This window comes from Sander vitreus, chromosome 23 (assembly GCF_031162955.1).
Source record: "Sander vitreus isolate 19-12246 chromosome 23, sanVit1, whole genome shotgun sequence".
Taxonomy (NCBI): domain Eukaryota; kingdom Metazoa; phylum Chordata; class Actinopteri; order Perciformes; family Percidae; genus Sander; species Sander vitreus.
The window spans coordinates 611914-625886 of record NC_135877.1 but is presented as its reverse complement, the minus strand read 5'-3'; the positions used below and the strand labels follow the sequence as shown (position 1 = coordinate 625886).

The 13973-nt window shown below is 41.6% G+C and overlaps 1 protein-coding gene across 2 annotated transcripts in view; it reads right to left on the bottom strand.

Annotated features, from left to right (window-relative positions):
- The window catches only part of caprin2 (caprin family member 2), a 34335-nt gene that overhangs the window by 14720 nt on the left and 5642 nt on the right, over positions 1-13973 (bottom strand). For both annotated transcript variants that reach the window (XM_078243060.1, XM_078243061.1), the window contains exons 6-9: positions 7659-7741; positions 7097-7210; positions 6847-6884; positions 6527-6745 (exon numbers count right to left, since the gene is read on the bottom strand). In XM_078243060.1, the coding sequence (XP_078099186.1) occupies positions 6527-6745; positions 6847-6884; positions 7097-7210; positions 7659-7741 (454 nt within the window). The remainder of the gene's footprint in view (positions 1-6526; positions 6746-6846; positions 6885-7096; positions 7211-7658; positions 7742-13973) is intronic.

Genomic DNA, 13973 nt, shown 5'->3' with positions numbered 1-13973 from the left:
ATAGAGCTGTTTGGAGCAGTTTGTGAACAGTGTTTTCTGTTGGAGATGGTAAGTCCCTTCGGGGTGGACTTTGGGCTTTTTCACTTTGTAAACCTATAACGTGCACAAAAAAGAAACAATAAAAGGTAAGGGAAAAAGCAAAAAAGCATAATATGAGCACTTATGTCAGACCCACATCTTTGTTTGCCGAGGTTGTGAGCAGACAACAGTTTCCAAAATAAATTCCATTTTACACAGCTATTGCTCTTTGCAAGCTAGAAATGACCATACAAATACGGATTTAAAAAAAAATTTTTGGTAGAGTCTCTTACATTTGGGTATACCAAAAGATACCAAATACTGAGCAGGACACTTTAAAGCTGCAAAATAAACTTCAGTCAGTGCTTCCGGTTGACAAACTAATGGAGCCACTAAATGACCTCAAACAAGCAATTTCTTAAAATTATATCAATCACATCTTATTGGGGGTGGCAGTAGCTCAGTCTGTAGGGAATTGGGTTGGGAACCAGAAGGTCACAGGTTCAAGTCCGAAATACAGAGGTGGACTGGCACTGCCAAGTTGCCCTTGAGCAAGGCACCTAACCCCCCCGAACCACTCAGGGCGCCTGTTCAGCAGTCGCAGCCCACTCACTCCGACAGCTCTCCATTAGTGCATGTAAAAAGGACCTGAGCATGTGTGTGTATTTCAGGCCTGTGTGTAATAGTGTAAATTGTAATTTCCCCATTGGGGATCAATAAAGAGTAGGGCTGTCAGCGTTAATCGCGATGCGATTAAGGGCCGGCGCAATGAGATTCATTTTTTATTTTAAAAAAAAAACAACGCATTAATTTATTTTACACTTCACTCGGCTTTGCGTCGTGCCTAACAGCTACTATTTTGACCCTTTGGCGCTGCCGTACTTCATAACACATCTTCTGCGAAAGACAGCAGCAACACACTTCTGAAGGACGCTTTTCTTTTAAAAAACTCCCGGACTCAGTAGACAAGTCGAAAGCACACGTTGTGTAAAGCCAAATTAAAATATCACAGAAGCACGTCAAGCTTGAGCTACCACCTACGAGCTAAGCATATTAACGTGACGCAGTTTGATGCTAGCGGGCTCAGGCAAAGCAGTATTTTGGAGAGTGCTACTTGCCGACCTGTGGATGAAACCAAATCCCAAAAAAATTACTACAGTTCTTGCAAAATGGGTGGCAACTAACTGCAGACCTGTCAACATCGTAGAGGACTCAGGTCTTAAAGAAGTGCTACGGTTGGCATGTTCTGACCCGTCTTATACACTGCCATCCAGGGGGACAGTAGTTTCACCACACACAGCCTGTATGAATTGGGGGAAGAAACTAAACTGGAACTGCTGCCAAGTGCAAACGCTGTCTCATTAACCGCTGATCACTGGACGTCATCAGTAATCATTATTTAGGAGTTACTAAACACTAGATTGACTCTGGCTGGACTTTGCACTCGTTTGCCTTAACGGTGGTTGTTAGTGTTACATCTCAGTCAATCGTTCTCAATCCTTGTTAAAAATGTAAAGGTTAAATGTCCTGCTGTGGCATCTGGTTTTTGGACCATTTTGTTTGTACTGTATAAGCAAAGTGTTAGTGTTACATCTCAGTTAGGTACTTGGAAGAATTGTGTAATAATGACAGATTCACACATTTGTTTACAGTAAATAAATAATAGTCAAGTTCATAAAGTCACTAATCAAGATACACTGGTAAGAATTGTTATGTACTAAAAAAACAGTTCTGAAATGCAAAATTGAATTTTTAATTGTGATAAAACATGCGATTAACTATAGAACTTCAGCGATTAAAATGTTTTCGTTTGACAGCCCTAATAAAGAGTATAAATTATTATGAAATTATGCAAATAAGGCTCAATGAATAGAACTAGAAAAAGCTATCGTGGACTTGGACAACTCCCTCTCTACCAACCAATCACCTGATTTACATAAAGACAGGAGGGTACTTCATACTGAGCTCGACCTCCTCTTGACAAAGGAAGCTGAACAAAACCTCCTTCGTGCGCGGGGATATATGTATGAGCATGGGGATAAAGCAAGTTGCCTCCTGGCCCACCAACTGAAGGCCAAGATGGCCTAAAATCAAATTACACATAAAAGACGAAACGGGCTCCCTTACATCTGACCCAGAAACGATTAATGGTACTTTCAGGAAGTTCTACTCCCAGTTATACAAGTCAGAGTGTTCTTATGATGAAGCTCAGGTCTTTTTTTTATTAAATTGGCCATGCCCAAAATATCTGATAGCGACCGTGAGATGTTAAACACTCCCTTGCAGCTTTCAGAAATTAAAGAGGAAATACAGTTAATTAACAACGGTAAATCCCTGGGACCCGATGGGTACCCGGTTGAATTTTATAAGAAATTCTCAGACAAACTGGCCCCATTATTATTGGAAATCACTCATACCGCCTGGGCTCCCTACCGCCCACCCTCACACAGGCTGCTATTTCTTTGATCTATAAAACAGGAAAAGACCCCCTGAATTGTACATCGTACCGCCTGATTGCGCTCTTATCCGTAGACGTTAAAATACTCGCAAAGGCTCTGGCCCGCAGAATGGAGTCGGTCTTGCCCTCAGTTATATCAAAGGACCAGATGGGATTTATAAGGGGGAGGCACTCGTTGGCTAATGTCAGAAGACTTCTCAGCATCGTTCACACCCCGCATTGTCCTTCAGAACCGGAGGATGTTATATCTCTTGACGCAGAGGAGGCTGTTGATAGGGTGGAGTGGGCCTACCCGTTCTCCTCCCTCCAACAGTTTGGTTTTGGAGCAGGTTTCATTTCTTGGATTCGGTTACTCTACTCCCCCTGCGCATCAGTTTGTACTAACACCCAGTGCTCTGGGTCCTTTCATCTTCCGCGAGACTCGACAGGGATGTCCGCTTTCTCCAGTCTTATTTGCGGCTGCTATCGAGCCACTTTCGATTGCTTTGAAGACAGAGGAGGGAATCAAGGGGATTCAGAGATGGGGCACCGACCACAAGGTCTCGTTATATGCCGACGACCTCCTTTTGTACATCCTTGACCCTCAGTCCAGCATCCCACGTGCTCTCTCGGTTCTGAAGTCCTTTGGCGCGTTCTCGGGTTATAAATTAAACATCTTGAAAAGCGAGTGCTATACTATTAACCAATTAGCTGTGGAGCTACCCCCGTCTTCAGTCCCCTTTAGACTATCTAATTCAGGATTCAAATATTTAGGCATTGCAATCACAAGATCAGTCCGGACATTACGAGAGCAGAACTTTACTGCTTTAATGACAACAGTCAAGTCCAATTTGCAGAGGTGGAGCCGTCTACCGCTATCCCTGGCTGGAAGAGTACAGACTGTTAAGATGAATATACTTCCTAGATACCTATACATTTTCCAACGTCTGCCTATCTTCTTACCCAGGTCATTTTTCACTGCCATAGAAAGGATCTGTTTATTTGGGCTGGCAATCACGCCAGAACCGGTAGATCACTATTACAGAGGAGCAGATCCCTTGGGGGTCTTGGCCTGCCTAGCCTTATTGGTTATTACTAGGCTGTAAATTCTCATAAGAGCATGCTTTGGTTTACCTCAGCTCATATGGGATGAAACCACAAAAGGCCATTTCTTTTAAAAGCACCCATATGCTCATTTTGCACATAATTGTATTTTTAGGTTGTACCAGAATAGGTTTACATTACATTTAATTTTCAAAAAAACATTTTTGTTGTGCTGCACCGCTGCTGCAGATCCTCTTTTCAGCTGGTCTCCGTTTTAGCTACAGAGTGAGACCTCTTTTCTTCTTCTGTACTATCTTTGATTGCACTCGCATACATGCGCAGTAGCTCAGATGTCGATCATGTCAGCTAGCTAGCTCCATAGACAGTAAAAGAAAGGCTGTTTCTCCTCCTTCAGTCAGTTACAAGGCAGGATTAGCTGGGAGACTTCTTCTAAATGAGGGCGCACATGGAAGTAGTTCTTTTGTAAATTATGGTGAACTTGTGTGTTGTAGCAGTGCTTTGCTATTGAGAACGAGGTAGCATGCTAGTGTTAGCATTAGTGTTAGCATGCTAACGCTACGAGCTAATGGTTGTGGTTAGCCAGCTCGTTTCGGCTTGTGACGTCACAAGCCGTGCCGATTTTGACCAGCTCACCCAGAGACTGAAGGCAGGACACATTCAGAAACCCGTATCTCACTCAGAACAGCATAGATGGATTTTTTTTAAAGTTTGTATGCGTGTGGAAGCACCAGAGACACAAAAGAACACCCCAAATCCCAGAAAAAGTGTTTTTTCATAATATGGGCACTTTAAAGAACTGTTCATTCTGAACACACAAAATGGAGACTTATATTGTACTATGTTGCAAATATTGTTTGAACGCTGTATCTAATAAAATATGAAAAAAAACAAAAAACAAGCAATTTCTTGTTACTTATTGGCTGTAGGGCTAAATAATTCATAGAATACGTGTGAACAAAGCGGAGTGAGCAGAGTGCAAAATCTGTAAATGAAAGCCAAGCGGTTCAGGCTTGATGCAGGCCTTCATCCCAAAAATCATTGCAGAGCAACATTTAAAAGGGCAGAACAACAAAATGTCCAAAACTCCCACGTAGATTATTTTGCCCATCTACAGTCCCTGAGGTTGCGGTGACAAATGCTTTGTCACTCTGGTGACAATTAAAGCACACTGCTGGATTTGACTATAATGAGTGAATACTTCATTATCGTTTTAATCAGGCTTTTATTTCAATCAGACATTAATTTGATTCCGTACAGACATTTGTCTGTTTACATTTGGCTAGTAAATGCCATCCTGAATGTTTATGATACAATTTATAAGTAGATAAAACGGTCTTTTTTGCTCCTACCTGCCTACCACCACTAGATGTATTCTACAGATAGGGCTTCAGGGCTTTAAGTTTAAATCTTTATGGAAGCCAAAATCATGAATGTGATTAAACTACACATTAAGTTATTTTTTTGTCCAACACAATTGCAATGCCAAGTTCGGTGCACCGATGGTTTGATGGTACCTAGTCTATATCCGACATTCCACTGCCGGGGCTGCTTGTGTGCCGCAGAAAATTCCGTTGCATGACTAAAAACAACTTTGGAACGTACACCAAAATAAGTTCCTTCCGAGCTTATTTTGCAGCGGCACCACGGCTTTTCTCCAGTGCTTAGCCCAAGATGATTGTGATTGGTTTAAAGAAATCATACAGTTAAAGGGATACTTAAACAAGTTCTGTGTCATGGCTATGTGGGCCACTCCTCTGTCGTTGGGCCACTCGAGAGGTCGAAGTTAACCTTAAATGTTTTTAGTAGCTGGCGAACTTTGTCTAACATGTTAAAAAAAGAAAGAAAAAAGAGGAGTGATATGTATTGGGCAAAGGAATTAGAATTCATAGCCATATATGGTTGTTATCATGGCTTGATTTGAGCTACCTGTTTTTAGAAATGTCCTTAATCCACCGGAACAAATCAAACAAATGTGAGCACAGAAGCATAAACAAATAACATGTGGTCACTCAAGATGCATTCTGATGCCAGATGTGAACTACAGTCTTACAGTTTTTACATATAAATGAACGTCTGTTACTTTCAAGCCCTTGCCAACGTGTTCTCATGGTGCTGATTGAGCCTAGCTCTTATACAAGAACGATGCAAATAGCGCTTATTTTACTCAAAGTGAGACGTTAACTCCACAACAACGTGTCACGCAGTAAACAAAGTGCCATCAACCAACCTTGCTAACTCACTTACAGTTCTTCACCGTTATCTGTGTTTTAAGCCCCCAACGTCATCTTCCAGGCAGCGCTGCCTGGAAGGCACTAGGATTAGGGTGGTGATGGCACAGTGGATATGACACATGCCTTTGGTGTGGGAGATCAGGGTTCGACTGCCACTGCGATACATCAGCCAATGTGTCCCTGAGCAAGATACTTAACCCCTTGTTGCTCCAGAGGTGTGTGACCTCTAATATATAGCAATTTGGAATTGCTGGTGGCTGAAACGGATAATTGCATTGTTTAAAAAAATGAGCGGAATAATTACGTCTGACATGATCAGATATTTATAAATATCTTAAACAAAAAACAACTAAACGGTGGTAGGTAATACATCTGATTTCATATACCGCTTTAGTAAAAAAAATATTACCTGGCTGACAATGGGAGCAGCAGGATGTAAAAAACGAAAGTTACTGTTGCTAGTCTGGACATCTTACCGTGCCAAGGTTGCAATAAAGGTTTCCTAAATGCCACAAAAAGTCGCTTTGGATAAAAGCATCAGCTAAATAACATGTAATGTTAATGTAATGATTAGGCAATGGTTAGGGTTAGGTGCCTTGAAGTCGACGGGCGCAGCGCTGCCTTGAAGTCGACGTTGGGGGCTTAAACACCATTGAGCACCAATAAACCAGGGCACGTTTTTCTCTTTTCCTGGAATGCTGTGTGGACTAGCTAGACCCTCCTCTGCAGCGCTGTGGAGAAAAGTCTGGCAAAGCGAGACTAGATGGTACCTCACCTTGCAGTCAGCATATTGCTTCTTGGTAATCACTGGGACTTTGGGGATAAAAGTGGCAGCTCCTCTCCATGGTTTGTGGACTGCAGGTTGGGGTGATGTGGGTCCATCTGAGAACTCCATATCCCAGGAGTCAGGAGGCTCCCTTGTGGTCTGGAAGTCCCCCTTCCAGTTTGGAGTGGGAGGAGTCTCCGTATTGGTCAGGTACAGTCTGTTGAAAAACTGCCATATCACCAACAGAGCATCAGTGAATCCTGGAGCATGCTTACAAACAAACGGCACAGAAATATAGCTTTGAAAAACAAACTGGATATTAGTCTTACCTCCTTAGGAACTTCATTTGGTTTTGACTTTGATGTGGCTGACAGGAGCAAAAAAACAAATCCACAGTTTACCATATTTATACTTAGCAAAAGGGTATAGAGTAGTTTCAGTAGTCAATTAAAAGTCATACTGGCAAGGTTTTTAAGGCCGAGCCCTAATCTTCTGTTTCACTAAATTATCCGTTTGAATAAATTCTCCCTCTTCACCCATAGGTGTTTGTCACAGTAAATGTAAGCATGATCATCTTACTGCTGTGGCCGTTTGACTTCAGCAGCACCTCTGGAGACTTGTTGGGCGGAGGTGGAAGACAACTGAAGTACTTGCAGTTCAACAGCCTGGTGACTTCTTCTTTGAACAGCTTAACTGAAAAGATAAGTCAATTAAGAAAATCCAGCTCAGATGACCCAAACAAGGAAATGTACGATTTATTAAAAGTTGGTTTGAATTTCTGTAGCTTGGGCCTTCACTTTCATCAAGGATACTTTTCTCATATCTTCAAAGTAACTGCTAAGTTTTGTCAAGTATATGCCAAATCTGATGTTTTCTGATCTAGGCAGCCCACAAAAAAAATAAAATTAGTCTTAGTACAGTTTGTGGGTTGGAAGGCACTCCATGACCCCTTTTACTACTACTCCAACATATAAAAGCACATAGTAATCCCAGGATAATTACATCCAAGAGTGATAACTAAATTTGCCATCTACTGTACCTTTGAGGTTTGCCTCACAAATCATTAAACTGGATTAGCATAATGACATACAAAGTCTGGGGCCCAGCAACTAAGCTCCGAAGTCTATGCTTTTATACTCACATGTGGATCCAGCCACAGGCTTGTCTTTGCCCTCTAGCAGGTCCAAGTAGGCCAGAGCCGCTTGCTCCATCTGCGCCTCTAAACTACAACAGTGCAGATAGAGGGTCAGCAAGGAGCTCTGCTGTGGAGGCTTTATACCATTGAACTTGTGACACACACACAAAAATTAGCATAATCCACTGCACGGAGCCACAGTGCTTCTGCAAAATAGCCTCAGGAAGGAACTTGTTTTGGTGGAATAGGTGTACGTTCAAAAGTTGTTTTAGTCGTGAAGGTAAATCCAGCAGTTAACCATAGTCCTCATACATCCACCGGAGTTTAGAATGCCAACACAAAAGAGGAAGGTAACAAAAATAAGGCCAAAAAGAAGGACATACGGCAGAATTTCTGGCGGCAATGGAGCAATCGTGGAAGTGGAAGGTCAAGGATATTTACTATGCAGTGACTGACAGGGTTGGGTCAGATTACCTTGAAATGTAATCCATTACGGACTACAAATTACATGGCAATTTTCGTAATCCGTTGATTACCCAAAACATGTAACGTAATCTGATTACTTTAAATTACTGTGATCGAAGAGTAATCCAGACTACTACCGCAGAACACTGCTGTATCAACGTTACCTAAGCTAACTAACAAGTCGAGTGACGTTACAACGAATTCCAGGATAACGTTGAGATCCAAAAAAATAAAAAAAAAAAATCCAGTATAACATTATGGGTGGTCGACATAACGTTTAGCCTAACCATCACTACCATGATCAATACAGATGTGGCAAATGCAAATTTAACCTTCACTAAAGACCCAGACCTTTGCTCGACTGTCTGCACCCCGTAAACACACGTGCAAGCACACTTCCCAGTCACTCTCCCATAAGCTCACTCCTTTACAAATAACTCCACTAACCCACAGACCAGCTATATCATTCCAGTTAGAATCAATAATATCAATAATATCAGTAATCAGAGGTACAGCGCTACACGCTCCTCTGTGCTTCCTTTGGAGCAGCCACCCATTCATAATGCCATAACTACGATGTCTGTCCCCCGACTGAGATCGGTAAAATCAAACGTAAACCAACGAGGTGCTATACTTAACCTAATTGGAATTAAAACAACCACTGCAACCATAGAACAGAATAGGAGAACCAAATGTGGACTATTAAATATTAGATCTCTGTCGTCTAAAGCAATATTGGTAAACGAATTGATTTACTCTGCCTCACTGAAACCTGGCTGGGCCATGAAGAATATGTTAGTTTAAATGAAGCCACTCCTCCCAGTCATAATACTCAAATTCCTAGAGACTCAGGCCGAGGAGGGGGAGTTGCAGCCATATTTGACTCAAGCCTGTTAATTAATCCTAAACTAAATTAAAACTCATTTGAAAGCCTTGTTCTTAATCTTCATCTTTTCCAACATCGAAAACATTACAGCCAATTATATTTGTTGTTGTTTACCGAGCGCCAGGTCCGTATTCTGAATTTTTATCTGAATTCAGAGAGTTTTTATCATGTGTAGTCCTTCAATCAGAAAGTACTTATTGTAGGTGATTTTAATATCCATGTGGACGTTGACAGCAATAGCCTTAGTACTGCTTTCAACTCATTAGATTCAATTGGTTTCAGTCAGAGTGCATAAAGCCACGCACTGTTTTAACCACACCCTCGACCTTGTGCTGTCATATGGCATCAAAATGAAGATTTAATAATATTTCCACAGAATTCTTTATTATCAGACCATTTTTTAACAACTTTCAAATTCCTACTACCAGACTATACGAAATTAAATAAAAGTTTCTACACTAGATGCCTATCTGACAGTGTTATAGCTAAATTTAAGGAAGATATTCCAACAGCATTTAACTCAATGTCATGCCTTAATATAACAGTTATGTTAACTTTAGTCCCTCCCAAATTGATAACTTTGTAGACGCTGCTACGGCCTGCCTACGGACTACTTTAGACTGTTGCTCCTATCAAAAAGATGAAGAAAAGGAAACTAGCACCTTGGTATAACTCCCAAGCTCGCAAATTAAAACAAATCTCACGAAAAACTTGAAAGTAAATGGCGTTCCATAGATTGGCAAGACAGTCTGAAAAATTATAGGAGGGCCCTCTGAAATGCCAGATCAGACTATTCCTCATCACTAATAGAAGAAAATAAGAACAACCCAAGGTTTCTTTTCAGCACTGTAGCCAGGCTGACAGAGAGTCACAGCTCTATTTAGCCATCTATTCCTATAGCTCTGAGTAGCAACGACTTCATGAGGTTCAATTATAAAATTAAAACGATTAGGGATGGAATTCATCACCTTTTGCCCTTAACTTCTAACGGTTCACCTTTGAATGCAGGAGTGCTAGAAAGAATGACAGGACCTGACAGACTGCTTTTTTCCTATAGACCTTCAACAATTAATGCTAAAGGTCTCTTCAGCAAAGCCATCTACCCGTCTCTTAGACCCCATCCCAACGAGGCTACTTAAAGAAGCGTTACCCACACTTCATTACTAGATGATCAATATGTCTTTATTAACAGGTTATGTACCACAGTCATTTAAAGTAGCTGTACTAAAACCTCTTCTGAAAAAACCCACCCTCGATCCTGAAGTCTTAGCCAACTATATCTAACCTTCCCTTTCTCTCCAAAATCCTTGAGAAAGTAGTCGCTAATCAGTTATGTGACTTTTTACATAGGAATAGTCTATTTGAGGACTTTCAGTCAGGATTTAGAAAGCATCATAGCACAGAGACGGCACTGGTGAAAACACCCAACTTTTGTATTCATGAAACAGCAACATTTGAAAGTGGCTTGTTTGGTGCATGTTTTTCCATGTAGCTCTTAGTCTCGGCCCTCCTTCGCTAGATAAAAAAAGACTAATTTTTACAGGACATAAATAGCCCTATTTAGAAATACTAAATCATTCTCAACTACTGGGGTGATTTTGTAGGGGAGTGAATCTACAAAGAAAATAAAAAGCAAATGTTCTTATGTGAACCAGTCTTTGTTGAACTTTAAAGCTTTACAAAAACCAAAGCAGGTAAGGCTGTGATTACTCTTCTGAAGAGATTTAGGAGAGGGACATTAGGAAGAAATACACTGGTTGACTGACATAACACTAATGTATTCATATAATATCAATCCAGGCTAAAGTGAATGATATTAATAATGCATGCATGTTGCTTCCTCTAAATGTCAGGTTGTGGTCGACTAGCAGGTTTTGGTTGGTTTTGGTTGTTTGATGAATTGATTAAAATTCATAATGATTGCTGGTTTGCTGTGCATGCAGAGCCTGCATGTCACACTCTTCAACAAACTGTGTATCCAAGAGCACTTAAATCAGTGTAAATGACGTTATATCAGAAACAGACTGCTGTTGTAGATTAGGGTTACGTTTCCAGCGTCGCAGCTCCGAACCATAACGTTAGTTGGGACAGACGCCTTATTTCTTTAGGCTAACTATGTTAGCTTTAGCCTGGCTGGTAGCGGCTTTCTGCGGTGAAAAATGGCCGGGATATGTCGTGATTACGTTACATTAATCAGGTGATTTAGTTTGTCTTTGCAGCGAACATAACTGACTACTGTAGCTTCACTACCCATGGAAAAGCATGTGCATCACTGTCAGTGGCAGCTGCCGCTTACGGTACTTTTCTACACACGGGAGAGCCTCACTTCCCATAACAACCCCCCGTCGGACTAACGTTACGTCACATGACCACCTGTCTAAAAGGGGAAGGGTCAGCCAGTAACAATCATGGAAAATGAGAACGGTGAAAGTTTACTTTTTTATCAAGCAGCAAAGTTGTTGTAGCGTCAACATCGCAACGTCCTGCGATGTGACTATCGCACATCACGATGTAGACGACGAAACAAAATATCGTGCAGCCCTAGTTGAATGTTACCCAGAGTGCCTTGCTGAATGTCTCAATATTTTATTGTTTTATTTCATGTGCATACTAGTTTACTAGAGGAGTAACTTAGTATTTGAAGTAATGCAGTAAGTGTGCATTTAGTTTCCATGCTTAGTGTTTCCACAACAATGTTAGTGAGTAAATCTACTGAAATGGCCCCCACACCATAACAGAGGAGTGTGATGTGTAAGATGAGAATGCAGAGGTTTAGTCATGTATGACATGGCTGTTAAACAATGGGAATCTGTATATTTCCCAAGCACAAACCGTACAGAAGGTATCGATAAATTGCTGGGGTAGGGTCATAGAAATTTTTTTTTACTGGCGAGGTGAGGGTCATGTGGGTCTAAAAGGTCCCAAAACTCCTCCGGTGGCCCCTTAAATAATGAACAGTCCCTAAGCTGGTTTAAGCCATTTCTCTGATCGATCTCAATTTGTTAATATCAACAATAAATCCTCCAAGTACACTAAAGTCCTCAAGGCTCAGTGCTTCGACCAATTCTATTCTCCTTATATATGCTTCCTCTAGGCAATATTATTAGGAAACATTCAATTAACTTTCACTGCTATGCAGATGACACCCAATTCTACTTGTCAATCAAGCCAGACGAAACCAGTCAGTTAGCTAGACTTCAAGTGTGCATTAAAGATATAAAAACTTGGATGCCCTACAATTTTGTGATGTTAAACTCAAACAAAACTGAAGTGATTATGCTGGGCTCCAAACACCTCTGAACTTCTCTTATATCTAAAGATAGTTACTCTGGGTGGCATTGCCCTGGCCTCCAGCATTATGGTCAGAAATGTAGGAGTTATTTTTGATCAGGATATATCCTTTAACACCCATCTAAAACAAACCTCAAGAACAGCCTTTTTTCTTCTTCGTAACATTGCCAAAATTAGGAACATCCTGTCGCAAAACGATGCTGAAAAACTAGTCCATGCAGTCGTTACTTCCAGGCTGGACTACTGTAATGCCTTACTATCAGGTTGCCCAAATAAGTCCCTTAAGACTCTCCAGCAAATCCAGAATGCTGCAGCACGTGTTCTGACAAGAACAAAGAAAAGATCATATTTCTCCTGTATTAGCTTCTCTGCATTGGCTTCCTGTAAAATCCAGGATTGAATTTAAAATCCTTCTCCTGACCTACAAAAGCTCTAAACGGTCAAGCACCATCATATCTTGAAGAGCTGATAATACCTTATTGTCCCACTATAGCATTACACTCCCAGAATTCAGAGCTTCTCGTGGTTCCTACAGTCTCTAAAAGTAAAATGGGAGCCAGAGCCTTCAGCTATCAAGCTCCTCTCCTGTGGAACCAGCTCCCAGTCTGGGTTCGGGGCGGCAGACACCGTCACCATATTTAAGAATAAAATGAAAACACTCCTCTTTGATAAAGCCTATAGTTAGGGAGCGAATAGAGGGAGGCAGGCCAGTACAGCCCGATCCGGTTAGGGAGAGTTCTAGCCCGACCAGGCTCCGCTCCTTAACCTGCCTCTTAGTTATGCCGTTATAGTTCTAGACTACGGGGGAAGTTCCATCCTTCCTGTGACACACTGGGCTGCTCTCTCCTCTCTCTATTTGTTTCCATTTGTGTGCATCCTTGTCCCAGAAATGGTTGTTACTAACCTAGCTCTGGGGAGTTTACTCCCCAGAGTCCTTATGTTTCCTTTTTTCGCCAAGAATATTCCTTTGGATTAGGGTGGCACCACAATCTTGGTTGGCGCGGTCACTATAGTCCAGCGCTCTGCAATGCCCTGCAGTGTCCGGCGATGCTCTGCAGTGTGCGGCTGCGTCCTGCCAAGTGTCTGCGTCCTGCTACGTCCACCCATGCTGTGCCACGCTACATCCTATAATGCCCTTCAGTGCCCTGTTATGACATGAACTACTACAACTACCATTTGTAGTCACTGTTCCATTATCTTTGTGACTATTGCCACTGTTCAGCACATCCCCAACCGGCAGCGTCCGACACCGCCTACCAAGAGTCTGGGTCTGTCCCAGGTTTCTTCCTAAAAGGGAGTTTTTCCTCACCACGGTTGCATTAGCCACTGCTAATGCTTGCTCTTGGGGGGGGGAATTAATGGAATAGTTGGGGCTTTGTAAATTATAGAGTGTGGTCTAGACCTACTCTATCTGTAAAGCGTCTCGAGATAACTCGTTATGATTTGATACTATAAATAAAATTTAATTAAATGGTTAAATAACTGAAACCATTAGTTTATCATGATTGGACAACCTATTGGTTAGCAATGTTTGAACGATGCCGAGCATGTTCCTGTAATGTTAAAGTGCTCATATTATGCTCATGTTTTCTGGCTTCCCCCCCCCCTTTCCTTTATTGTGTTATACATCTTTTTGTGCACGTTATAGGTTTACAAAGTGAAAAAGCCCAAAGTCCCCC